Source organism: Acanthochromis polyacanthus, chromosome 10 (assembly GCF_021347895.1).
Source record: "Acanthochromis polyacanthus isolate Apoly-LR-REF ecotype Palm Island chromosome 10, KAUST_Apoly_ChrSc, whole genome shotgun sequence".
Classification (NCBI taxonomy): Eukaryota; Metazoa; Chordata; class Actinopteri; family Pomacentridae; genus Acanthochromis; species Acanthochromis polyacanthus.
The window spans coordinates 26049681-26076798 of NC_067122.1; the positions used below are offsets into that span (position 1 = coordinate 26049681).

General features: G+C 41.9%; 2 protein-coding genes across 5 annotated transcripts in view; one reads left to right on the plus strand and one right to left on the minus strand.

The window, feature by feature from the left end:
* Positions 1-15396, plus strand: part of afap1l1a (actin filament associated protein 1-like 1a) — a 30703-nt gene extending 15307 nt beyond the window's left edge. For both annotated transcript variants that reach the window (XM_022200388.2, XM_022200389.2), the window contains exons 2-19: positions 3118-3243; positions 3953-4036; positions 4152-4231; positions 4625-4760; positions 4960-5055; positions 5152-5366; positions 6129-6308; positions 6473-6556; positions 7101-7176; positions 7645-7764; positions 7847-8058; positions 8496-8641; positions 8769-8841; positions 9323-9437; positions 12085-12252; positions 13075-13250; positions 13335-13460; positions 14143-15396. In XM_022200388.2, the coding sequence (XP_022056080.2) occupies positions 3118-3243; positions 3953-4036; positions 4152-4231; positions 4625-4760; positions 4960-5055; positions 5152-5366; positions 6129-6308; positions 6473-6556; positions 7101-7176; positions 7645-7764; positions 7847-8058; positions 8496-8641; positions 8769-8841; positions 9323-9437; positions 12085-12252; positions 13075-13250; positions 13335-13460; positions 14143-14169 (2240 nt within the window). In that variant the 3' untranslated portion in view covers positions 14170-15396. The remainder of the gene's footprint in view (positions 1-3117; positions 3244-3952; positions 4037-4151; positions 4232-4624; positions 4761-4959; positions 5056-5151; positions 5367-6128; positions 6309-6472; positions 6557-7100; positions 7177-7644; positions 7765-7846; positions 8059-8495; positions 8642-8768; positions 8842-9322; positions 9438-12084; positions 12253-13074; positions 13251-13334; positions 13461-14142) is intronic.
* Positions 15397-15454: 58 nt separating this feature from the next.
* gabrp (gamma-aminobutyric acid type A receptor subunit pi) lies at positions 15455-21746 on the minus strand. 3 transcript variants are annotated; one of them, XM_022200393.2, is made up of 10 exons: positions 21154-21746; positions 19854-19932; positions 19589-19701; positions 19434-19501; positions 19111-19328; positions 18004-18086; positions 17685-17822; positions 17434-17586; positions 16575-16768; positions 15455-16318 (listed from the first exon to the last, which is right to left on the minus strand). In XM_022200393.2, the coding sequence occupies exons 2-10, from the start codon at positions 19901-19903 to the stop codon at positions 15986-15988; spliced, it is 1350 nt and encodes a 449-aa protein (XP_022056085.2). In that variant the 5' UTR covers positions 19904-19932; positions 21154-21746; the 3' UTR covers positions 15455-15985. The 3 variants fall into 3 exon arrangements, with proteins under 3 accessions (XP_022056085.2, XP_051810788.1, XP_022056083.2); XM_051954828.1 differs by having other exon boundaries at positions 19854-19945; positions 21142-21746; XM_022200391.2 differs by having other exon boundaries at positions 19854-19945; positions 21154-21745.
* Between the last annotated feature and the right edge of the window lie 5372 nt (positions 21747-27118).

A 27118-nucleotide genomic window follows, 5' to 3' on the forward strand; every position in this document is an offset into this window, starting at 1 on the left:
GCCACCCAGACGCTATAGTGAAACATTGTCATTTTTTAAATCTCTAAAGACCCGTTGTGGGTTGCAAATTCTTGTGTGATTAGCTGGAATGTCTGTCTGCAATGATATTGTGAAACACAAGTTGCTGCTGAACGGCTCAATTTTGTCACTTTCAACACACTGTGAAATAATTTGTGTGTGTGTGTGTATGCATGGCAAGAAATGTAGGCTCAGCATGAAGGAAGCCTTTGGTATGAGGAGGGAGTGAAAAAAATAAATCCCGGTGCACCCGATTGAGGTCCTATTATTCTTCAGATCAGAGTTTGTTGGACATGTTAGCACAGGTGCTCAACTCACTGACATTATTCACCCCTCCGCCCTCACCCCCTCCTCCCCTCTGCGCCTTACAGCTTGTACAGAGTCTGCAAATGTAAGCTTCTTGGTAAAGGCCTGCGTCTGCACTGTTAAACAAACTATTCTCTCTGCTCCCCAAATGTGCACACAAAGCCACTATGCAGAGTCTCGCACTTTTAACAAGGTGAGGAATGTGTCTGGTGTTTAACAGCAATTGTCAGGCAAGTGTGAGGATGTAAATGTTTGAATGTTTCAAGCTTTGAATGGCTTTTCACAATCCTGCGCCAGCGTCTGTGAGTTTCCTTTTATAATTTGAATGAGATCTCGCCTTAAATTTGTTTTTTTTAGCTGCAAACATTCCAATCTCACTTTATTTGAACTGTATCCCACTTGATTTTATGTAACACTATGACATTATAACTTGTGTGTAGTTCCCCTTCAGGTTTTAGGCTAAAAAACAGTTTTATCTGAAGACATCAAAGGCGCATGTCATGCACAAACACACGCATGAACAGTTGCGGCATAGATTTAAAGGATCATGCCTTGTTTTTGATGTGCAAGAACCTGTGTGAGTAGTGTGGTGTTGATTATAAAGACATGACTGGAGACTTAAGGGTGGTCTAATGTACCCCGCTTGCCAAATACTACGAAATACTTCCTCGCTGCTTTTTTTGGCACAAGCAGAATAACACAGTAAATAGAAGAATCAGCTTTTTTTCAATGCGCCGGTTCCAAATGAAATTGTGAAATAGCTTCATGAGCATGGTGCTCGCTTTGAAACCTTGATTTCTGGGTTGCATTTGATTTAGTGCTGACTGGTGTAAATTTCAATTCCTCTCCACAGCGCATGAGTCACGCTGTGGATGAGGTTTTGTCTTACGCTTTGTTAGGGGAAGCCCAGTGGTACGCTAGAGCCAGAATCTAAACAGCTGGAACCTCTGGCAGGGAGACAACATTTCACCAGGCCAAGACATCCCACTCTCATGAGTTTCCTCTCCTTCTGCGAACTCCACTTCCTTATTTCCCCTGGGTGAATCGGATCTTAATGAGGAGACATTCCACATCCCATGAATTAATTCCTCATGCCCATTTCTCGGACGCTCTTGTAACAATGGAAGGAAACCACACTAGTAAAGAAGACACATGCGAACTCACACCTACAGCTCTGCTTGACTGGCCTTGGCAGGGCATTGTTTGACCCATAGGAAGACCCACCTCAGGAAAATATGTCTGTCTTTAAGGAGTGGGAGCTCTAAAATGCAAAACATACGTCACTGACAAACAACAGACACATCTCCCGGTTTATCTACATGTCATTACGAGCACGATCACTGTGTTAAGAGTCACGCATTTCACCTCTGTTTATTAATAAGCTCTTAAAGCCTGCACACTAAAGTGGCTTGGGCGCTTTTTCTAGAATATGATGTTCACTGTTGACACACTTCACTAAATACACAAAATGCCTGCAAGCCTGTGAGCTTCAGGCTTTTGTCCATGCATGTGTGTCTATGTCTGCATGCGTTTAGCGCAACAGGTCTCGTTTCCATATGACCGCCACCCCAGAACAAAGAGGTTTCTGGCTCAGCGGCTTGTCCCGTGCCTGACCTCAGCAAGATGCATGGTTCAGTAGGTCTAAAGGCGGCCGGACTGTGAAAATGGGGCAAGAAGGGGGAGTGAGTGAGTGAGTGAGTGAGTGAGGAGTAGGGGGGTTGGAGGCAGACAAGTGAGCCAACAGTGACTCAGCCTGTCGTCAGGTTTCGCTGAGAACTTTAAAGAAGTAAAGAAATGTGTGTTAAAATGCAAAGATGTTAAGAAAACAGCCAAGGGCGAAGGGGTTGTTTGATGGCACTTGCTTGTGGTTGAAGAAAAGATAAAGGGAGGAACATCAGCAGCAGGTTGCTTTTCTTTCTCAGGGCGTCCAGCGGTCGACGGGATCGAGGTGGTTTATTTAAGTTTTGTTGTGAAAACAGGGAGTGGAGCAGTCCCACCTCTCAGATCAACATACGATGTGAATCATATATTCCTATAATCTGAGCCCCTCAAAGTTCCAGCACCTTGCAGGCCCCTGTGAAAGCCTGTCTGAGCCAGCTTGTGTGTTTTTGTGAGTGCATGACTTCGATCTGCCAGATAAAGATCGGATCCCGGTGAATGAAACTCTTCTTGTTGGTACATTTGGCTCATTCTGGGCTCAGTAAAGTGGTCCTTGTGAGAATCTTATACCAAACCATACCATTAGCTGTACCCGCGTATCCATTTTAGAGGCTCACGGGGCAAAAAATCTCATATTTCTGCCAAAATGCTTCACAGTTATTTTAGCCTCTTAACGTTGAGAGTGGCAGCTGATTGAAGCTAGTTTTCGCGCCCATTTGTCTGCGAGCCAGCAGCATTTCAGAGCTGTGTGTTCTCCAACTCTTCATTCAGGAAGTTGTGTTCAAATGCAGTTGAAGTGTTGCTATTTTTGGGCAGCTTCGGATCTACTTACTTTTTGGGTTAATGAGCAATTAGCAGGCTTGCTTCCTGTCACCGAAGCCTCTTTATCATTGTTTAGTCTGCTTAGACAGAGGAGGAGAGGAAGGGAGGCTGAGGCGGCAGATCGACGCTGACAAACTGCGAGACAAAGTGACAGAAAATGAAAGGAGGACACGGGAGAAGCAAAGCAGAAACAGGCTTTCGGACAGACACCTGGGGTTTGTTTGGATTTGTCAGTCTGGCCTGTGACCTCTCTGCTGATACACTGGGCCCTTGTCCTCCCGCCTTCTGACCTTTTGCCTCATCTCTGTACAGCCATGGAGGTGTTGGTGAGTGAGCTGGGCACGCTGCTGAAGATGCTGGACCAAGAGAACCTCAGCTCCTCCACCCAGGAGAAGAAGACGTCCGTGTGGAACCTCCTGCAGCAGATACAGCCATCAGGTCAGAGAAAGGAAAAGAAATGGAACAAGTGACTCAGTTCATCTGTAGGATATTCAAACTAGAGCTGCAGCAGTTAATGGATGAATGGATTTGTTGTTAACTTTAAAGTTTTTCACCAACTGTTTTAATAATGGATTCATCAGTTCCGGTATTTTCTAGACACATGAAGTCAAAATTCTGTGGTTCTAGCTTCCTAAATGAGATTTTTTTTTTCTTTTCTTTGTGTGTGGGTTTGTGGGTTTTTTTGCTCATCTATGACAATAAAATAAAAATCCTTGATTTGTGGAAAAATTAAGACATTTGTGAACTTCATTATGTTCTTTGGGAAACACTAATAGACACTGTTTTACACGTTCATGCATTTTTTTTCTATCCTATAGATAAAACGACTAATTAGTTAACTGAGAAAATACACAATCAGCTCATTAGCAGTAAAACTAATCATTAATTGCAGCCCTCGTTCAATCATTATCACTGATAATTTCATTTTTGTATGAGTTGTTGTTGCTTCAGGCAGACAGAAGCGTTTGTAGACCTAAAAACAGGCAGAATGCACACATTTTGTTGTGTTTTGTGGGATAGCAGAAGCAGCTTTTATTTATTTGCCAAATTTGTTCAGTGTTTAGCTGAATGAGTGTCATCTTTTCACTTATTTTAATATGTATGTGGCTACTCTAAATGCCTGTTTTTTCTTCTTCTTCCCCTCCAGTGTCAGGAACAGATTACATCTACATGAACTCATCAGTGTACAGAAATGGCACGAGCTTTGTCGAATCTCTCTTTGAGACATTTGGTGGGTTTAGTGATGTAAAACGTACACATACCTATATGTATATCAGAGGTGAAAATATCATAATTTGAGTGTATGTACAGCGGGAATTTATTGTGTTATTTGCTGTCTTTTGTAGACTGTGAGCTTGGAGATCTAAAGGATGTTACAGATGATCTGAAGGAAGACAAAAACACACAAACTGACACTTTAAAACAGGCAAGTGGAGAATACGTGCTAAAGTTTCATTTATATATGCACTATTGGCTTCAAATGCCGAAACGGCACAGTGTGTGTGGGCTCTGTGTTTTTTTATGTCCATATTGTCATAACTCACTAACCCAGTTCAACTTTCCAAATAATTATTGCACCTCCTTCTAAAGGCTTTGTAGAGAAAAAGTGATGGAAAACAGAGAGATTGTATTCCATACCGTGGGATTTTCCCTTGCTCACACGCTCATCAATCTGCAAGCTGTTAGAAGATTTAGAGATCCACCCTGAGCCCATGTGTCAAATTTATGGAAATCATTCAGAGGTTTATCTCTTTGATTATGTAGCTCTAAATGTGGTTATTTGAGAGTCATGTTTGTGTTTATGTGTCTCCCTTGGCAGAGCTGTACAGACTCCCCCGCCCCACATTCGGCTGACTCTCCTCCCCCTCTGCCCACAACGCCTCCTCCTGAGGAGTACTACGAGGAGGCAGTGCCCCTCAGTCCGGGAAAGATGCCCGAGTACATAATCACACGAGGTCAGCACGCTCCCGCCTCGGCTCAACTCGGTAACCTTAGTGTCAAATCTGCAAAAAGCTTTAAGTCGGTGCTCAGGCCTTAAATGATACAAACATAATCATATAGCGCTGCATTCCAAACTCAATTACAAAGTAGCAATTACATTAAAGTAAATGATAGAACATTGGGTTAAATTCAGTTTTTTTCTTCTATTTCCAGTCAGAGCCAGCCCTCCCAACTCTATAGAAGATGGATACGAAGACGCTGAAAACCACTACCCAACTACCTGCATTAACTCGCACCGCAAAAACTCCTGTAAGCCAAGAACACTCGTACCCACAAGTTTCCCACATTACAGGATCAACCCTCCGTTTGCTTTTCTACCTTATCTTCTCTGTCGTTGCTTCCTAGACAATGACTCAGACGCCCTGAGCAGCTCTTATGAGTCCTATGAGGAAGATGAGGAAGAGAGGAGTCCTGGCGTCAGACTCACTCATCAGTGGCCCTCCGATGAGAGCTCCATGCCTCCTGCCCGAGACTGTCGCATCTGTGCCTTCCTGCTGCGTAAGAAACGCTTTGGCCAGTGGGCCAAACAGCTCACTGTCATAAGGGAGAACAGGCTGCAGGTGAGAAGTTCACTTTCACATGCTTTTTTAACCTTCTGAACCCCATGCAGTGTCTGGGCGTCTCTTTGCTCCTGCCACATTTTTACTTGCTGTGGGCTCGTTTTTCATTGCACTAGAGAGTCCTGCTGCTCTGTGGAAACAGCACAACCATGACTGGAAGTGTATTTTCCACAGTAAGACTCAGTTATATTATATTATTTCATTTACAAAAATTTAGAAAATTGGAAACAACATGTACATTTTTACAGGTTTTTAGCAGAATGGTGACTACATACTGTGGAAATTGTACCACTTACATTTTAATTTGTTTCCATACTTGTCTCCTGTTGGCTTTGTGTAAACATAGTCTGCAGTTCAGCCCAGGTCAGCCTAAAAATCTGTGATTTTCTTCTCATGTGACTGATGGTCACAGTTGCATCAATCATGGCTTTCCAGATGCACTAAGGAACACAGAATTTTAATTTTTCTTTTCACAGAATCTGGTTTGAGCAGCACTATTTTTTTAAAATTGTATTCTGATTTAGTTTCCTGAAAGAGCGTCACAGATAATTAGTTTAAGGACTTTTGGAAACACTCTGTTTTTACAGTTTCTAGGTCTATAAATGATGTATGTTTGGTGGTTTTTATTCTATTTTTTTACACATACCATAACTTTCAAACCAACAAACTATTTGTGTTGTAAAGGATTAAAGAGCGCTCATAATAATTTTCTTATTTCTCACCTTTAAACCTACACAATCCTGTGTGTCCTCCTTTTTGCAGTGCTATAAGAGCTCAAAGGACACATGCCCCTATGTGGACCTACTGCTGCCCCAATGCACTGTAGTCTACGCTCCCAAAGACAGCAAGAGAAAGCACCACGAGCTTCGTTTCACTTTACCCAACGGAGATGCACTGGTGTTGGCCGTACAAAGCAAAGAGCAGGCTCACAGATGGCTTAAGGTAAATTTAGCATGCTACAGTATGGATGCAAAATGCTACATGTTCCTTAGGAATGCAGACTGGGAAGAAAGGCATCAGTCGCCACTGGAAGTGGGTTTGACAGCAGGAAAGGAAGGACAATTTACTGTACAATCCAGAATAACGTCTGTAAAATATCTCCACAGGTTGTTAGAGAGGTCAGCGGTCAGAGCGCAGGGCCTGAGGAATCTGCATCTCCTGTCGTTCCAAGAAAAAATGAACTTGACAAGGTAAATGTAGAGGAGAGGATGTTTATGTGAGCATGTGCACGTTGTTTTTATCCTCAAGACACAGTTCATCGTCACAGCTGAGGTGAGGAAAAGTCTGCAGTAAGCTGCAATTGTGCTGTCACCATCAATTTTCCCTAAACAATTGTTTGGCTCAACGCAGTGAACCGCAATACCTGTGTTTGGCTTGTGGCACAAACAGGAGTTATGTTGTGTAAGTAGGTGTTAAGGCACCAATGATAGGGGTGACAGTGAGTCACACATCCTTTTTGAAAGCTTACCAATCTGTGTGAATGTAAACTGTAAAAAGCTCTGACACAAAAGCACCAACCACAGACAGAAGATTCAGCACAGAGTTGAAGGAAGAAAAAAGCAGAATTACATATGAGAAGGATTGTGTAAGTATAGTTGTTTAGCTCTTTATTAGTCAGAGACAAGCGCAGACAGGCTTCGCTCTAAATTGAACCCGGCAAACAAAGAGACCCAGTGTAGAATTTGGCTTCAGCTGCTGAAAGTCTAAACCTGTGTTTGTGTGCTTCCTCCGCAGAGGTTATCTGCAGAAAGGAACACATCAGATTCAGACAGTGTGGGTGTGTCAGCCGGAGAGAACTGCAGGGAGAACGGTAAGACTGAGAAGCACAGCCTTGAAACAGTACGGCAGCTGTTTGACACAGGAATATTAACTCAGGGTTTGTTTTCCAACTGCAACTCTTTCACGGTTTTCATCAGTAGAAGGAGTTTGCTCAGTTGTCATTTGCCTGACAGTTTCCATACTGGTGCGATCTCAACCATCCGTGTAAGATAAAGGAAGTTGATGGGAAGGATTCCATTTTTTTATCGCATGTGTGACAAAATCCAATAGTCTGGAAGCAAAAGGAAGACAGAAAATAGACCTTAAGCTGAAATAACCCGCTGTTTGCTCAAATACAGCAGCAGTTGCAGTTTTACAGCACAGTCTTTAGGTTTAACCGGCCCATGGTGCAATAAAACTTATTTCATCACATTTTATCGCACATTTTCAGTGAATTATAGTTCTCACAAGAGGAATCTGGACAAAAAGCACCTGATTAATCTTTTCATTTTCGATGCAGGTAAAGTAAAGCGGGGTGCTTTAGCTGCAGGCCGTAAGATCACACGCATCATCAGCTTCTCCAAGAAGAAGCCCCCTAGGCCGGGAGATCCACGGACCTCCTACAGTGACCCCCGACAAGGTCAGAACCTGCCTCACTGCTGCCCGATTAGCTCTCTAAGTTGGCAGATGCATCATTTTCCATTTCCCTCCTCACCGTGCAGGCTACCTGTCCGTGCTGGTGAACCAGGTGTGGCGGGAACAGTGGTGTTGTGTGTGCAGAGGCTCCCTGCACTTCTACCACGACAAAGGAGACCCTCGGGCCTCCCTGCCTTCCCTTCCTCTCCATGGCTGCGAGGTGGTTCCAGGGCTTGGACCCAAACACCCCTTTGCCTTTCGCATCCTGCGGAACAGCACAGAGGTGGCTGCTCTGGAGGTAGACGGCTGTTCATTTGCTTTTTGTTTTAAAGCTGCACTACTAAGGAAAAATGCACAGAGTTATCACCTGACTGACCTCTGCTTTATGGAGGATTTTCAGAAACTTTAAGCTTATTGTTTAGTGCATGTTTTGATTTGCTCTCGTCCGCCTTATCTTGATCCACACCAGGCAGCTGTTTTCAGTTTAAAAGCTCTGATAAACCGACTCCAGAGCACTTAATGAGCCAGATGTTTCTCTCAGGAGTAGGTGGAGACCAAAACAAAGTTAAAAGAAGAGAGAATATTGGACCTATAATATGAAAGCTTTGTGTTTAACCTTGCTCCACGGCCACTAAAAAGAAAAGCACAAAATGAACTCATATGGTTTTAATATTCAAATTGTTGAGATTTTAGGAATTACATTACAAATCTGATTTATCCTGCGTGTTTTGTCAGGCGAGCAGCTCCGACGAGCTTGGACGGTGGCTCGGTGTCATCCTGGCAGAGACGGGCTCTGCGACAGACCCGGAGTCGCTGCATTACGACTACGTAGACGTGGAAACCATCGCTAACATTCGCGATGCAGCGAGACATTCCTTCCTGTGAGTGAGGCAGACAAAGGGGGGGAGGTGTTTGAATGTTTACACAAGGTCAAATCAAGGTCACAGAGCAGAGCGGTGATGTTTTGACCTCGTGCAGACATAATTTCTACTTTCTCTCCGATCCTAGGTGGGCTACATCCTCCAGCAGCACCTCCACGGATTCCAGAACATACGATGAGGTCCCTAATGAGGACATACAGGTAGGACGGATGCACACGCATTTTACGAGTTTAGTTAAACCATCTGCTTTACTTTGATGTGACCAGATTAGAAACTGTGTGTGTGCAGCTGTTGTGTGCTGTCAGTGTCTGAAAGCGACACCCCATATCAGTCACCCAAGTTAACAGACAGTTCTCTGTTACATGCCTGTCAATGATCTCTTTTTGTTGGAAAGAGCATGCTGTGGCGCATAGGAGAGGGGGGAAAAAGCCTGATGACACAAAGGCAAAAGGTCATATCAGTTTTACAGCCTGTAAACCCCCTTTTAACCCCACTGACGTGCACTTAAACACATCTCTCACCGCCCACAGCCAGAAACAAACACACCTCAACAACCTCAAATCATTATAAAAACATCAGTTTTTTGCTTTGCCTAATATGCACACTTTTTTTTTCTTTTACCCTCTGCCCTCATCGTCCCACATCTGCCATGTCCTCCCACCTCCTCTCTGCTCCACCCAGTCAGGGGAGAACCGCAGGCAGCAGTCTGGGAATCAAGGCAAACGACGCTCAAGTTTCTCAAGTAGCGACTCTGACAGAACCAAACCATTAGTCTCCCTCAAGCGAACAGGCTCAAGTAAGTATGTTCAGTTGGTTTTCCAAAGCAGCACTGCAGTAGCTCCAGGGGAACTGAGCCCGTCCTCATAAACTATCTCGACAGAAAGATTGAAACCTATAATTACACAGTGGAAAGGCACTTAGTGTGCACGCCGTCTTGCCATAGTTAACAGTTAAAACATTCACATTCAACTGATGTTTGTGTAATAATGATAGAGATGAACTGTGACTCTTCTAAAGATTGCTCCATTTGCTCGGTGTGCAGAAAGCATGAACAGATTTTCTTTGGGTGGTCCAAATTCTATTATGGTCCAAAAGCAGATTGATCTGTGGACATTCTGGCAGTATAGAATTTCAGTCTCTAAGTTACAGAAATATGGACTTAGTTTTTTAATCAATGTTTCCCAAATAAAAAGGAGACATGTTTCCCACCGTTGGGATAGATATGTCAAGTTTACAGTTTGTACAGCATGCATTACTGTGATGAAATGAATGGTCCTGTGAATAAGTGGCTTTTTGGCTTGATGAATGTAGACTTAGCCAGTTGTTTTTGACCATTTTTGAAGGAACACATTTTATTTAAACCGCTTTATTGGCATCATAGCATTTGTGGATAAATGGTCAGGCACTACAAGAATTAGAAAAAATAATTTAAAGTTCCTCTCATGTCATTGATTTAACTCCTAAATCTCATTTCGATGTTGTACCTAAAATACGTACATATCAAGAGTTTCTTACATGAAAATGATTCCTTTCTGTCTTGAAATGGCTTAAATGTAATTCCACAACATTCTGTCCTTTAGAATGAATAGATCTATTATGTTAGGGGTGTCAAACATGTGGCCCGTGGGCCAAAACTGGACACCAGAGGGTCCACAACACCAGAGGCTCCACCCTTGGGATGGCTTTGTAAAGTTACAGAGAAGTCATCATTTACAGTGTGTTTTTTGTCTTTGTTTGTCTGACTTTTGTCGTTTTGATCAGCCATGGTGTTATTTGCTTATTTCATTCACGATGCGTCTTCCAGCATAAAAAAACACCATATGGACTTTATTTTTACCAGAAAAGCTCTATAAAGTCAATTTTGCATTTTTGAGGGCTCTTTATGTTGAACTAATTGCCATTTGTGTCAGCATTTGCACAGAAAATTTCATCAACAGATAGGTGGAATCAACTTTGTTGTTTTGTATTTCCTTTTTGTCTCACTTGTGTTTTTTTCTTTTTTTGCTTTATTCATTGTTTTGTGTATGTATTTTGTCATTCTGTGATTCTTTGTCTTCCTTGTGTTGTTTGTCCATTTTTTTGCTTCTGTCATTTTTTTTCTCATATGTGTAATTTTTTGTCTCGCCTGTGATGTTTGTCCATTTTTTGTCACTTTGTAACTTTTTGGTCAAATTTTTTGTCTCTTTTTGTTTTGTTTCGTGTCATTCTTCTCATTTTCTTTCTCGCGTTTGTCGTATTGTGTCTCGTTTATGTAGCATTTTTTCTTGCTTTTGTTGTGATTTTGTCCTTTTTTGTCTGACTTTTGTCATTTTGATCAGCCATGGTGTTATTTGCTTATTTCATTCACGATGCGTCTTCCAGCATAAAAAACACCATATGGACTTTATTTTTACCAGAAAAGCTCTATAAAGTCAATTTACATTTTTGAGGGCTCTTTATGTTGAACTAATTGCCATTTGTGTCAGCATTTGCATAGAAAATTTCATCAACAGATAGGTGGAATCAACAGCTACATGCAGCTAGACCTGGTCATTAACTCAGCTTGCTAAGGAAAGAAGACCCTAAAACGGATCCCTGTGGAACCCCTTAGTTACTGCTGAGATGTTTATATATCACACAGTGTTTTTTCAACTTTTTGCCCATCCTGGCGTTCAAACTGTGCCACTTAAAAGAACACAAAAATAATGAAAAACAAGGACGACAAGCTGCTGCTGGAAAGAAGAAAAAATAATACAGATGGTCCCTCTTATTTTACTTCACACAGGATTTGTAGATTCCAGTGTTACAGTGCTGTTACAGTCACTCCTTTCAGCAGTGGACCAGTTTACTGACAGCCATAAAATCTGAGCCTTTCACCTGGCTCTTTCTTCTTTTCCCTTCGATCATCTTCTCACTTTCTGTCCATAATCTCTTCCATCTCCCTTTGCCGCTCCCATTTGCTCTGTTGTGCCATTTGGTCTCTGCTCTCTGTGCAAGCAGAGGGGATGAGTGTCCTGGGTTTTAGAAAGTGATATCAGTGTGTTTTTCTAGCACAGAGCTCTTCTTAATGCAGTTTCTGCACTGTGGCCTTCACTGTCACATTGTGATACATCAAAGAGGCAATGCTTTCCAGGGCTGAGAGCTTCAGGATGTAACCTGAGATTTATTGGACACTTGCATTAGATCCGCTGTCTCACCACCCGACCCCTCAGTCTGCAGGAGTCTGTGTGTTTATCTTTTATTTGTGCATGATGTCATTGTTCTTCCCCACAGATTCTTTCTGTCAATTATGAATAGAAGTCCAATTAGCATGCCACGCTTTCATGTGACGAGACAACATCATTCTCTTCACACATAGAACATAGATTTAATTCTACAGGCAGGTCAGACAGATCGACGTGAGAGGTTTTGCCTTCTTCCCACAACCCCTGCACGTCTGATCTTTCACCTTTGCTCCCACCCAGATGCCAACCAGTACGGAAGGTATGGGAAAACGCGAGCAGAGGAGGATGCCAAGCGTTACCACAATGAAAAAGAGGAGCTGGAGAAAGAGAGAGATGGGATACGAAATGCACTAGTGACCCTTCGACAGGAGAAGAGGGAGCTGAAAGAAGAGCTGAAGACAGCCTCTGGTAAGACGATGAAAAGCCTCACAAATCATTCCTGGTAATTGCCAGAATTCGCTACATAAATCAGGAAAGTAGCTGCTGAAAATAAGAACAACAGAGCTAGTGCATGCATTGATTGTATGTCCCCTATTCCTAATAACGGTGAAAATAAAGAGACAAGCAGAAGCAGACATTTTTCAAAGCACAGATACAGCCCAGAAGCATAGAACAAATGAAGATATTAGTCATTAAGTCAGATTTTTGCAGCTAGATAGTTCAGTATTTGTGAGCAAATTTGCATACTGTTTCAGTGCTCTTTATTCAACCCTGTACTCTGACCTCTATTATTAGAGGGCCATGTGAGAAGACAGTTCTCCCACAGGGATAAAGAAAACTATTATTATTAAAACCAACAACATGGTTATGAAAATGTCTTCAATGCTTAATTAACTAATTTCCTCTAGTCCCAGTGCCAGTAGTAGCAGAGGAAGCATCCCTGTCAGAGAATTAGCATACACTACTGTATATCAGGTTGAAGTATTGTGTGGAATATAGTCATTGAAATCTATTAAAATTAAGATACACTAACATTTAAGCAGTATTTTAATGTTTGAACATATTTTGGGAAGAGTAGTGTTTCATAAAGCTTCATATTTTGTAAATTGCCTTTGTGGCAAATAAAAGCATCTGTCTGAAAAGTAAGTGCCAAATAGATGCAGTGAAAAAAAAGTAGAATATTTGCATCTGAAATGTCGTAAAAAATAAGTATAAAGGAGGAGCCCATAGTTACACTGACAGTTAGTACTCGAATAGTGCTTTAAATCTGTGGAAATTTCTGTGGCGCAGAAAGGAGGAAGCCCTTCCTGAACAAGCGAGTGTCCCAGCTGGAGGAAGCCTGTCGAGCCAAAGAGGCAGAACGGGTCGACATGGAGCTCCGACTGACTCAGGTCAAAGAAAACCTGAAGAAGAGCCTTGCAGGAGGAGCGCTGGGTGCACCAGTGGAGGATAAACCCCCTGCGAAGGTATATTTCTTGCTTTATGTGTAACGACACGTCTGTCGTCATGCGCATTTCATATGTACTCCTTTACTTTATCATCTTGTGCAGGCAGCCAGTAAAAAGATCCAGAACATCTACAGCGATTCTTTACCAGTAAACTGCGCCTTGGAGATGCGACGGCGACCTCCATCTGTTTATGCCTCTTCTACTGGAACCGTCATGCAGAAAGCAAAGGTAGCGGGGATCAAATTTATCGCCCCATCGCACACGCACTTCCTGAACAATTTCTCTGGCTGCCACTGTGGACAGATTTTCCTGTCAGTCTCCACAGAGAGTTAATAGAATCGCAGCAGCACGCAGCATCGTCTGATGGGTTTTCACAGCCGACGCGCAAACAGACAGTCTCTGTGCGGCGGTGCAGTCACTTTAGACATTTAAAATGAAGTGTCTGTAAGTGTGAGAGTAAATGTTGAGGGTTTTGCGTGAGAGGAAGCAGCAAAAACATTTTTACAGGTGTCTTTGTGCTTCAGTTATTAAATAATCTCATGATTGATCTGATAATTTTAACAGTATGTTGTAATACCATGCAGCTATTCAACCCTATTTTATTTAATCATTTATTTAGCTTTTTTGTTTGAATTTCTGTTGTAATTTAACAAAACAGATACATGCTTATCTAGTTTGTCAAACCAGTCTAACTTTTTGATCTGATTATCCTAATATTTGTGAGGTCTTTTCTATAATATTATTTTCTAAATTTGGATATTGCTTTTTATCCACACTGCTTAGCACTGCCATTTTGCTGCATAAAATGGAAAAGACTCAAACTTAATTTGTTTGCAAATATGTGCCATGAGTTTGGATGTTTTTCTTTTTCATTTGAATTTATTTGAACATAAATCCCCTGTTTCTGCAGGAATGGGAGTCAAAGAAGGCAAACTAAGAGGAGCTGCATGGAATGGACTGCAGACTAAATGGATATTGAGAAATGACTTTTCCCACCTTCTCTCCCACTAAGAATAATCTTCCGTCTGCATCCCCGAATCCCAGACCTGTTTTGTTTTGGATGATAGAAGAAATATAGAAACTGTAATGGGAGAAATCAGCCACTAGGTGGAGGTACATTATAGTGAATATTTACTCTTCCGACGGCCTTAAAGGAATATTCAGATTACAGGGACTGTTCGCTCTCGGTGTCCAAATATTTTCACCATCTTGAGAAAAAAAAGTTTAAAATATAGGGGGAAGGGGAAGCACGAAAGCAAAGTTTATGAAAGAAAGACACAGAAAGTGCATCAAATGTATTGTTGAGAAGCACAAATTGTGTTGGCACCAGAAATGTTTATATGTGGGGAAAGACAATCTAAGTAATGTGATGTGTTGGAAGATTAGAGGACGAGAGGCAGTTTTTTATGCCATAATAGGCCTTTTTAATGCCAAAGGTTTTTTTTTTTGTTGTTCTGCCTGTACATAGTGAGCCATGACTACTGTTTTGTATGTTTTATACTTTTATACTGTACTGTGTTTCATTCCTCATCATCATCGTTACACGAGACATGCAGCACTGTGCAAAGGTTCCAGGCACTAAAGTAAGGTTAGTGATGCCGTTAGTAGGTTTAATTTATCTGTTAACTTCATGCAAAGCAAAAATATCAGTGAATTCAGAGTTTGATGATTTAGTTGTTTCCGCCTTTTTACATAATCTCAGATTGACATATTGATGTTAAAATCATCCCATTTTTTGCAGGAATCCTTCTTCTAGCTTCATTTGGGGCCGATCACATGCCTCCCTGATTGTATAACGGGATGAAAATCTAGATATTTCAAGTGCCTAAAACTTCAGCACATTACTGTATCTGATGTATATATTTGGCTATGTGTCTTGGAGGATGATATTTTATCTTCTTGTCACTGCAAAATTCAGCTTCTCGTGTTGGGCTGAAGCTGTTCTATTAAACAAAACCATCTGCAAACAGAATCCTTCAATCCCTTGACCCTCTTTGACACACAATCGAGCACAGTTTAATACTCCTTGAGTTACTAACAAAATGGTCCTCCATATTTCATTTTAACACCTTCTCTGTTGAACTTGTGGTCGATTTTTGCACTTTACTGTTTTCCTACCTGGATAAGGGAATAATAAATTTGCATCTTTTTTCCAGAAAATCAATCTTGAGTCGTTCATTGGCCTAACTTCTTCCTCATTAAAATGCGCCGACACATCCCAGTCACTGATATATTCCTTTAATTTCTCATGATATGCTGTGAAGTAAATATACAGTATACAGTCTCATACAAACAATGTATCACAGTCAGAACAAGAAAAGTAAAACACGTCGGTCACTGAATGAAGGCAATTCAATGCAGCACAGTAAATGTGGTGCAGCTCAGGCAGGCTACTGTTTGTAACTAATTAACTCATCTTCATTTGATCTATGGATTTGTCTGTAGATAATGGAGGCTATTTATCACCACTCTCACATGCTAATATTTTGGGAGCCACCTATTCATACATGATCAGTAATACAGTAGCTTTAAATACAAAGCGTGATACAAAGAGGAATTTCTGGTTTGCAGTCCCAACCCACTTCTTTTCACCAATTTGTAGCCCTAAAAAGATTTTGTATGCGTGGTACAAAAGGTTGCGTCAGATCAGTTCAGATCCAGGCAATCGCGACTGGTTTTGGGTCTCAAACGAGGAGGTAGAGCAGCTTCAGGATGGTGAAATGAACTATTCCACTTCCGCTCAGAACCAGCACTCAGAGAAGGAGATAGTACAGCCAATATAAGATATTGACAAAGAGGAATGCTGTGGGGAAAACAGTGCGGGCGTGACGATCAATATTGTGTGGGTTTTCCACAGTGAAGACCGATGCCGCCCTACGTGATGCATTCTTCACCGAGGACAAGCCGCAGCCCTGATTCGTCGCCTTCTCTTTCGGCCTGGTGTGGTTCTTCCGGTCACTGTCGACTGGCTGCTCAGCGGGCTCGTCTGCGGTGGAGCCAACGTCCACAGACTGGTTTGGTTGGGTGGCGCTGACGATGGGGATCGAGCCGTTTCCATTAGACTCACTGAACTCCCTCAGAAGGTCCTGATTGAGGGGTAGACAAATAGATGAACAGAGGGATCGGTTCTCACAGTGTTTCCATTATCTAACGTAAATTTTTGCATGTCACTGCTCACCCTGTGTAAATCCTCTGATGCAGGTAGCAGTGCCTTGAAGACATTTAGCCTCAATGCATATTATTTAGCTCCTTAATTTGCATTTCTGATTTGCTCTCAATGGAGCACTCTGTACATGGATAGATATACAGATTTTGCAGTACAAGTGGAAGCATGTTGCTCACCCTCTGTAAATCCTCCATGGTCTGGTGCTGCATGGTGTAAAAATGAGCGCAGGCGTACTCCAGCAGTGCACCAAAGATGAAGGTGAAGCAGATGCCCAAGTAAACATCTATGGCCTTTATGAAACAGTTGGCATTGGGCAGGGAGGTGCGAGCGCCCATCATCAGAGTGGTCATTGTCAAGACTGTTGTCACTCCTGAGGGACACATCAGAGTTTTGTTATTTTCTCTAAATAGGAATGAGGTTTACTCCTTTTTACTGGCAATGAAATCCAATGTAGGCATTTCTTTGTTCAGCTCCACTCTCTCATTGTATTCTCTGATTCCTTCCATTGCCTTTAGCTTTCTTTTGTTTATCTTCTGGTTTCTTTTCTTTATCATTTGAATTACATAAGCTTTCTGCATCTATGTTTTCACAAGGCCATGACAGCTTGAATGTCTTACTGAATTTGGTGTACTGAACTTCTTTTATTCAGCTCCCACTCCCTACTTCAGTTGACAAAAGACAGCAGCAGTTATTGAGTGGCTAAGGTCAAAGTCATCCTTTTGTTTATAGGTCAGATGCCACATAGCAATAGAGCTTCAATTTAAAGTAAAAAATCTAGTCAGTAGAATAAGTAATCTCTTCCCTCAGTCAAATCCAGAATTGTAGCATTTATGGCATTAAACCAGCATTGTTTGGCACATAAACTCACTTTTTGTGCTGCATAAGATAAGATTCTGTTTAAATGTTATTTTAATTCTAATATTCTAAGTACCACCTAACCTTACATGATCAGCTCGAAGCACTCTATGAATCTATATGTAGAAATGATAAGTGTATGTACTAAAAATCGCAACACGTAAAAGATCTGCTACTGACCGATGCAGGTTCTCGCTGGCACAGATGACTGGCTGATCCAGAAAGAGATCCAGGAGAGAGCCACCAGCAGAATGGAGGGGACATACGTCTCCAAGATAAAGAACAACACATTTCTGCGCAATGAAAAATGCAGTACCAGCTTCGGGTATTGTCCTGTGGAGAAAGACAAAATGGCACACCTCAGCGCTGCGAGAATTTTTCATTGAAGCACTGCACATGCAAGAGGACTGGTGGGGGCTCAGGTACAGCACCTGTTTCATATACAGCCTGTGAAACTGATGTATAGTAGCTCTCCACGCTGTACTGAGCCAGCCGCAGCGTGTCCAAGCCCTTCACTGAGTCATTCCCTCTGGTCCAGTAGAACACCACATCCTGGACGTTATAGCCCCCTGACAACACAACACACAAGCTCTAAATGCGCTGCATTCACTCTCGCCTGCTCAGAGCAACGCTGATTGTTCAGTTGGATACTCACTACACTGATGGTGATGAAAATGGTGATGGTGAGGATGGCATGATGATAATTTATGTCCATGTACACACTGGATGGAGGTCACAGGCAGTACTCACAGCTCTCTAGCTGCAGGGTGCACACCTGTTTGTCCATGGGGTACTTGGTCAGGTCCATGTTGCAGGCGATTGTGGCTGTGATGCTGTTGGGTATTCATAGGCAAATCATTAGCAACCTGTCTAAACTCCTGTGAGAAGACTCCTACACTTCTGATGTAAGCCAGGACCATTAGTCATTAGTGAACACAGAGAAGTCTCTTCCCTCGAGCACCAGTCCAGAACAAAGACTTATTTCTGAACTGTCGGCTTTATATTTCAGTATCTGATGCATTAATCATGCATGAGGGGCTACGCTGTTGGAATTCACGGATAATCTGCCGTTGATATGTTACTTATAACAGTGGACATCACAGCATAGGAGTTCTGTTGTGCTCCAAAAATGAGGACAGCTTCGTGAATCAGGCAATATTCAATCCCAACTATAAAATCTGACAATGTTAACAGTTCATGAATCAAAATGAGTGAGTCTCTTGCACAAAACTGCCCTTTCTGCTCTCAGTTAAGGAGTCGAAACAAAGTTCTGTGGCAGCAACAAGACAGATTAAACGTCAGGTTAGATTTTTACCGTGACTCTGAGTACTCTCTGAAAAAAGCCTGAAATGTCGAAAAGGTGCGAGACATACCAAAAGGCAGCTCCATTCCCTAAAGTTATATGACTGAGTGATGATACATAAGGGATTTTTTGGCTTTTTTTAGTAGAACCTTGAGGCCAATTTCCGCTCGATTGCAACAGCAAGCAACAACATGAAAAAGAAAGAAAGAAAAAAATCTAAGTGTTTCCCTCCTTTCACTTCAGCTCCATTAGATTTTCTGTTTTTCCAGGTCAGTGTCCTCAGACAAGGTCAACAGGTTCTGCAAAGCTTGTTTTCTGACATGTACAGTGGTATGCAAAAGTTTGGGCACCCCTGACAATTTTCAAGATTTTCCTTTATAAATCAATGGTTGTTCGGATCAGCAGTTTCAGATAAATATATCATATAGCAGATGAACAGAGTGATATTTGAAAAGTGAAATGAAGTGCCCAAACTTTTGCATACCACAGTACAAGGCCATCAAATGTCAGGAAATGTCAAATCAATTAGCCAAAACCTTTACAAAGAGTTGTACCGCAGGGCATAGAGAACAGTTCCGTTGCTGAAGATGCGTATGAGGCGGTTTTCTACGGTGACGTCGTGCAGAAAGGAGCGCTTTGAATCTGGGATGAAGGTGTCAGGGATCCAGAGCAGAGACACGAGGCGTCCGTCCACGCTCACACTCTCATTTCCCGGGAAGACCAGCCGGGAATCCCGCCAGCGTTGACGAAGGAAGATAGTTGCAGTGTAGTCCTGAAAAGATGATGAAGAGAAGATGATTTATTTCTTTAATTACACACATCGCATCTCTCCCATTTCATCCAGTGACACAACAATGAAAAAACAAGAGTGGCATACCATATTAATTTCAGAGATGGCATCAATGCTGGCGATATCAAGGCTCATTCCAATTTCCACGGGGCCTTCTGCAGGACAGAGGCACAGGAAACTTTGAAATACTGCTTGTTCAAAAAAAAAAAAGCCCACTTTAAAATGACTCCTCTATTTTGTACCATTAAAATTAGGTCTGAGGTAGCGGTTGTATCCTTTCATGAGCTTCTGAATTGTTGGCTGAAGCTGAGAGTCGTTCCATTCTCCCCAGTGGTTGCTGGAGAACACGCAACCGCTGGAGAGATGAAGAAATCAGATACAAGTCATTGGAAAATTGATTTTAAATGTTGCTGCAGAGCATGAAACTGCATTTTAAATTAGTATGGATATCAGTATTCATATTTGTTCTTAACACTGCTCATGAATTTTCCAGCTCGGGCTCCTCACCCCTGTTTGAAGGTCAGGAAAAGGATCAGCAGCAGGTGCAGCTGGTTCATCGTGGATCAGCAGGCAGAGGTCAGCAGCACTGCACAGGAACACTGGACAAAGGTCAAGACATGAACACGTAAAACACATCCTACAAGTCATTTTCTTGCACGACTACAATTTACAGGATAGAACATTTTCACCAAAAGGTGGCAGCACCTCGCTGAATGTGATTGCAAACCTCAGGGGAAATCTGCAGCACAGCAGCAGTTCTCAGTCTTTGATGTGATAAAACTGGGCTTTCTCTGTGCCCCTTGTAAAATTCACTGGCATCTTGTATTGATCCCCGCCTCCCTGCTCCCATTAATATACCAGTAGCTGCTCCATTTAGGTTCCACACACATACACACACACACACGCAGAAACACAAAACAAATTGAAGATGGCACCAAAGATAAGGTTAGGAACACACTTTCATTTTTACATGTCTGTTTTTATACGTTTCTTAGCATCCAAGTCTTAGGTTTAGTCAGTCACCTGCTGATTGATGTAACCACAACCTCATGGTTTATTCACCATGCCTCCCAGAGAACTAATCCTGTCTCTAACTCATCATTCCCTGTTGTCTAGTTGCTACTCACCATGGCTTCCCTCCCTTCTGCTCGTCCAGATAAATCTCAGTGTCAGTAACACACTGCAGCCTTCTTACTTTCACCCAAATTATGCAGCTCTCTTATGCATGTGTTTGTCTCTGAGCCATTCCCCAAAGAAAACGGTCTTTGCAAACACTGGACTGACATGTTGACAGAACCTCAGCAAAGTTAATTTATTATTCAATGCATTATTTACACAGCGGTGTCCTTCTAAATGATCAGACATATGAACACTATTGATTTCCTTTCCGAATGGTCTAAATAACACTTAAGGAGCTGTGTGATATTATTGGATCTTATTAGTTTTTCTTCATGTCAGTTATGATTAATTCATGCCAGCATATTCTTTTTGGTTTGTTTCTGCATTTTTTTTCTTCTTATTTGCCGCTTTGCAGCTTAGGCTGAAGTCTCATTTGTTATTTTGCATTGTTTTGTGCATTTTTCAGCTTATCCTCTCATTCCTCTTCGAGTCCACCGGTGCCTATTATTTCTCTTTTGCCGTAAACTACAGAAAAGCATACTGGCCAAGCGTCTCTTTGTTTTCCTCCTCTTATCTTTTTTTCACATGTGCATGAACATCCAAATAACCATCTTTCCCATTTCACCTTTTAGCCCTCTATACCATCAAAATTCATCATTCTCTGCCGTGTTCTCACCTGTTTTCTTACCTGCTTTGGTCTTGCCACACTTCTTCTTCTTGTTCTTCTTCTTCTGGCTTTCTTTGTCCACCTCGGGTCACTCCTGCAATCTCCCAGCTCTACCCTTTGTTTCCTCCTCCACTCTTCTTGCCTTCCTCTACTCCAAGTGTTGCCAAAGGCTGAGATTGTTTCCCCTTTTCCTTGGTTACTTGTGATGTGTGATTACAATCCCGGTGTTTCCTCCATCTACCAATAAACCACAGTTGCAGGCTAATGTAGTCCTGGTGTGTGGGCTACTGCTGCTTGTTTTACTGTTTGTGCAACTCCCTCTGTCTCTCTGCACCGCTATATTCATCTCCCCACATAGGCTCTGTGCAGCAAAACCCCCCTCCATCCTCTCTCCCTCTCCATTTTTTATGCCACTCAGCATCTCATTTGCTCTACATCTTTTCTCACTGTCCTCCACCTCCACACATGCATTAGCATCTAGTTTGACCACCCTGTCCCTTTATTTCTGAAATTGTTATTATTATCCCCCTATTTCCTTTTGGCCCTAAATCTGTATCCACCTCCTGTGCTTCCAATTTACACTGACACTGTACCTCCTTCTGGGCTTGGAAGCTCCTCTCTGTCTCATTCCCTCATACCCTCTCCATCCTCACCTAAAACTAAGCTGCCCTGCATCAGTGTCACCATCTGTATTAGTTTCCTCTAATTTTTTTCTCTGTCTGAACTTCCATAAAACACCCAGATGAGATTTTAGACTCAGTTTTCTCTCAAAAAACTTTAAGAATACCTTCATGTATGACCATTTCTACTGTAGCGCACAAATGTATGAATTACACAACCAAGTTGATGACTGTACATTTATCCTCTTGACGGTGATTACAGGCAATAACCAGCAGCAGCAGCATCTTGCTGTTGGTAATGGTGACAATAATTGTGATGGGGATGACTTATCCACACACAGCAGTCAACCCACAGTCCCAAGATCCACGCCCTTTGTGTGCTAAACGGTCAGTCATTCATCTCCAGTAGTGCTGACATAGTGTGATTAATCTTTATGAGCTCCTCGCTCTCCTCTGGCTCTGTAGCAGAGCTTCAGCTTTAATTATATAGCCCGAGCTCTGAGAACACACTAGCTGGAGCCCCTGCATGTGTGAGAAAACCTTTAGGGCATCCTGCCTTACAGCGCCTTATGCGATTTCTGTGTAAATACTTATACCTGCTGCAGCGCATTGATCCCCCCTTTGTCAGCACTGACTAATGATGCTAACTGGCCTCTAACGAGCTGATAAGTCACTAACACCAGGTTATTTGGCGCATTAGTAACAGACTATAAAGATCAAACTCTCTTCTTCTTCTTAATTTCATGCTCTAATGACTGTATGAGCTTGACCCTGAACCGAGGGAATGAGGGGGAAAGAGGGCAGAAAACACTAAAAAAAACAGAATAGTCTAGACAGGCTTCCCAGCAGTAGAACGGGCGTTTGGGGGATGCAGACATAGAACGACTGAAACTAACTGACTCCTCTTTTCTGACTCTTGATGCTGATGGCGAACAACCCATTATCAGGTTTGCATCCACTTCAGGAATCATGTGAATTGCACAGGAGAGCACAGTTCCTGGCAGTGAACAAGATGAATGGAAGCAGTTTGTGAAGCACCTGAAGGGGAGGATGTACATGTTTTACCCGTGAGTCAGGGGGCTAACGAATAATTAGAACCAGAGCAGTGAGGTTCGAGTGCCAGACAACTCAGTCAGCATCCAGCTGCTTGCCTCATTCTAACTGTCTGTTTCTTAATTCCGCTGTCACATCTAGATGCGATTGAGTATGCATTCCTACAATTTCTTTCCGCGCTTACAAGCCTGAAAAATCCTCGTTTATCTGTCTGCCAGCCTGCCCATTTCTCTCACTTGTTCATTAGCTCGCTGACTTTGCATAATTTAGTTAGCTTTTCAGTCTATGTCTTTGTGTTGATGATTGATCTCATGTAATTTTCCCAAATTAGCCTCCTTTAGGCTGCTTTTCTTCGCTCAATTCAACTTTAACATCTAGTTATCTCATCTAGGAAAAGCTTGAAGTCAAATTCAAACGTCCAAGCTTTGGAAAAGTGACAATATCTGTCGAGGGCAGAAGCTGGCTGAGATACAAATGGCACCAGTAGTTTTGTAAAAGCCTAATGAAGTGCTTTCTGGACTTCGAACAGGCTGTGCCAGCTGTACATAAATTCAAACTTTCAGACTTTTGAGTTTCAGTGGTGCAACGTGATTGAGCTAATAGAAAATATCGTTTCAAACATTAGTTTTCAGGTTTTAGGAATAACTGATATCATCAAGTTTATATTAATAGGATCTTCATTTGTCTTGGATGTACATTTTTGTACAAGACGAGAGCCTTCTGCTTTCAGCGTCACTTTTTCAGGTCCACAAATTAGCGACTCTTCCCATTTGAGCACTCCCTTTGTTCACTTTTCATTTTTAATACATACAGTTAACCTTGCTGGCCTGCTGCCACACTAACCTTTCTTGGGCCATCCAGCTCCACCCACCTGTCATCTTCCACTCAACAACACTTCATTCTGATTTTTTTTTTGCTCTTCTCCATCAATCCATTGTTGCATAAGACTTTTTTTTTTCTGAAACTCTTTCCCTCCCTGTCTTACCTCAACCTCTCTTTCTTTTCCTGTCTCTATCTCTCCACCAGTACGAATAAGCATTTTAAATACACTATGTTTCCGGTGATGTTAGTCATGTCTTCCTCACTGAGGGAACACAAAATTGAAACGTCACCGCTCGTACACCGTCCCGGTGATTTGCTGTCATGTGACAAATGGAAATGTCATGGGACTGCCCACGAGAGGGACAGAGATAAATCTCTCCTAAATGACTGTGACGGCTGCCATGTCCAGGAGGGTGACGTATGAATTAATGTGGCATAGACGCTTTCCCTCTGAGCCAGCTGTCCTCTCTCCTTTTGCCTTTTGTCTGTACTTGTGAGGAGGATAAAGCAATTTCTGCAGTCTGTCTCCAGCTGCGAACGTGAAACTGTGATTTAACTGTAGTTTTCACGCTTTAAGATCTACTAGGCAAGGATTTTGGCTTGCACTTACGGGTTTTACCTGCGAAACTGAGTGAGCTATCCACTTTCGTGCTGCGCAGTTTCTCAGAGAATTCTTCTTCTGTTGTTGCACTTGTTGATCTCGAAGTGTCAGGCTCTAGCCTTGCCTCTCTCCTATTTTATTCTCATTGTGGTTGCTTTCTTTAAGTTCCTCTCCAACAGAAATCTCACAATGACTCTTACAGCCCCTGTATTTCCATATCATCCCTCTTTTCATCTCTTTGCTCTTTGCTGCTAAAAGTTCGCCAAAGTATTTCTCATCTCTCCCTTGCAGTTTGTTGCTTGTGTGATGTTAGCTATCTGGTCTTTGAAGAAATATATGCACAAAAGTATAATTAAAATGCTTTGAAGAGTGTGTTCATAGAGCATGAAACAACATTCTGTTTGGGACTCTGAGCAGAAACCTAAGGACTACTAAGCACAAGTGCATTTGGTGCATTAGCTTGTTAAAAGTAGACCCCAAAGACTAAGAAATATCATTTAAAAAAAGATGGCTAATGGGAACCACTGACTCAGTCCAGGAGTGTTGGAGAGTCGAATTCCTTTGTTACAGACTGGAACGAGCACTTATATTAGCAACTTTGTGCTTAGTCCTTCATGAATCAGTACAAATATGGATCTAATGGTAAGTTCACTAACAGGTTGTTTGTTCTTGTTTTCAGTTACGTGAGATTTTCATGGTTTGTGCAGCCAGTGAAACAAAAATATCCAAACCAATCAGTTTATTCTTTTAAAACGCAAACTACATCTGTAATTCAGCAATATGAATAAAGATTAGGCTCACTGACCAACATTTATGTCCAGAATACACACTAGAGATGAGGAAAATTCTGAATTAATTCAGGAGGGGTCACTTTTTTGCATTTTATACCTTCTGCACACAAAGACTGAGTGTACAGTGAAGAGTTGCTGAGTCTGTGAAGAAGTGCTGAAGTTCTAAAGATAAAAAGACAAACTATTTTAAAGGTAGAAGCCACATTACAAACACAATGAGGCTATTAGAAGAACAGCTGAACCACTGCTTTCCTGTGAGAACTTTGGGATTTGAAGTTCAGCCCAGAAGGATGAGGGGAAAAAAAGAATAATTTGGTGTGAAATAAGCTGCTAACTCCCTCGATGTTAACATTGCTTATTCTGTATTTTGCTGGCGGCCCCTTGAAATGGGTGCAAGGTTATTCTAGGGTCAAACCACCGAATTCCCCAAATTGAAAGACACGTGGAGAACTCAGTGCAACAACAAAGCAATTGAAATGCATTTTGCAGTACTGTATCCAATAATGAACGATAATTATCTTGAAGAACTGACACTGTGACATCCTATGCAGACAGGCATCTACCTGAATAAGTAACTCATTTACTGTTTGATCTGAAATTATAGCTTGTAGGCCAAAGAAAACGTGCCAGATTTTAACAGAATGCTAATTTTGGTCTGCAGATAATGGCAAGCAATTACCCATCTGACTCCCATCCTATCTGCATCGAAATTGCGTTGATCTTTTTTATCCTCGGGGATCGACTTGTACATTGGGAAAATTTTGTGTTGGTGGGGTAATAATATGGATTGTATTCTGTCTTAAATGAATTTACACTGCATTTATTGTGACCATGTGCAGGCTTCTACGACACATTCTCCTTTCTACTCGGCTCTGCCCTGTAGGTTAGCTGGAGTATTTTATTGGTGCTGTCAGCAGCAGGAAAGAATGAATTCTCCTCTCTGGCAGGACCCAGCAGGAATGAAAGTCTTACTACCATATCAGAAATTCAATTTTTATCTTCCCCTAGCATAGCTGTGGGCCTTGACTATTCCCCTAAGCCATCATACCGGCCAACCACATGGGAATACGAAGCACTTCAAGGGCAATTAGAGTTTGCAATCTCTCGCACAATCAATCTGACGTTTCTGTCATGGGATAATTCCATGATCATTGTGCTTGAACATAAAGAAAAACATAACATAAAGAAAAGTGAAATAGGGATTTACATTTCCAGGGAAATGTGTTCAAATGTGCATATCAATGCTAAACCATGAGGCACCAGAGGTAGTTACCTGTAGGTGGATGTAGCTTGGAAAAAACTGAAATATCGAGAACAGCCTCCAACGAACTGAGCGCTCAAGTGGGAGAAGTTCCTGAAGGGGGAATTGTGCCTTAGGAAAAGTATTTCCACTCCTATTACCCAAGCTTGAGGATCTTGGACATTACCAACATCCTGAGTTCCACCGGTCTGCATTCTGCCTTTATTTTTCCTCCTGTATCCATTATTGACTTAGCTGTCAGGGTTGTGGTGTGAAAACAAGCTAGTTACCCCATTTCTTCCTCATTTTTTAAATGCTGCTATACAATCTAATGGGACTACAAAGGTTAGAGGGATAGCCTACTCTTGACATTTTGAAAATATGCTTATTAGCTCTCTCGGTTGGTCATTTATATATATATATATATATATATATATATATATATAGGTGTAAATTGATGTGGTATTTAGCAGATTTTGTTTCTGTCAGACATGGTCTGACTTGTTTTCCCTAGTTTCTAACCTTTACAAAAACAAAAACAAACAAAAAAAACCCCAAATAGACAGTCAGTTTTGGCTTTCTATCGACCATGTAGAAAATGTCATTCCATGCTTGAACAACAAACAATAATTACAGCTGCTCTTTAGATTTATGCTTACTCTAAATGGCTTTATAACCTTCCTTTCTGGAAGCAGAATTCTCAGATTTATTACCGTGAACTTTAGAAATCAGCCAAGAAGATATTCTTGCACGTTTACAGTGAGACAGAAAGCAAAATCTTGTTCTCTACGTGTCTCTCAAGACTTACCAAGTGTGGCAACGCTTAAGTGCCAAGACACTGTGAAACACTATAATTTTC

Bases quoted from the DNA above. Each gene is read 5' to 3' on its own strand.
- gabrp (XM_022200393.2), bottom strand. From the start codon at position 19,903: ATGAACCAGCTGCACCTGCTGCTGATCCTTTTCCTGACCTTCAAACAG. The intron at 18,087-19,110 runs GTACAACTCTTT...AATACCCAACAG, and splicing joins ACTGTTCTCTATGCCCTGCG to CATCACAGCCACAATCGCCT. The intron at 17,823-18,003 runs GTGAGTACTGCC...TTGTGTTGTCAG, and splicing joins CACCCTGCAGCTAGAGAGCT to GGGGCTATAACGTCCAGGAT.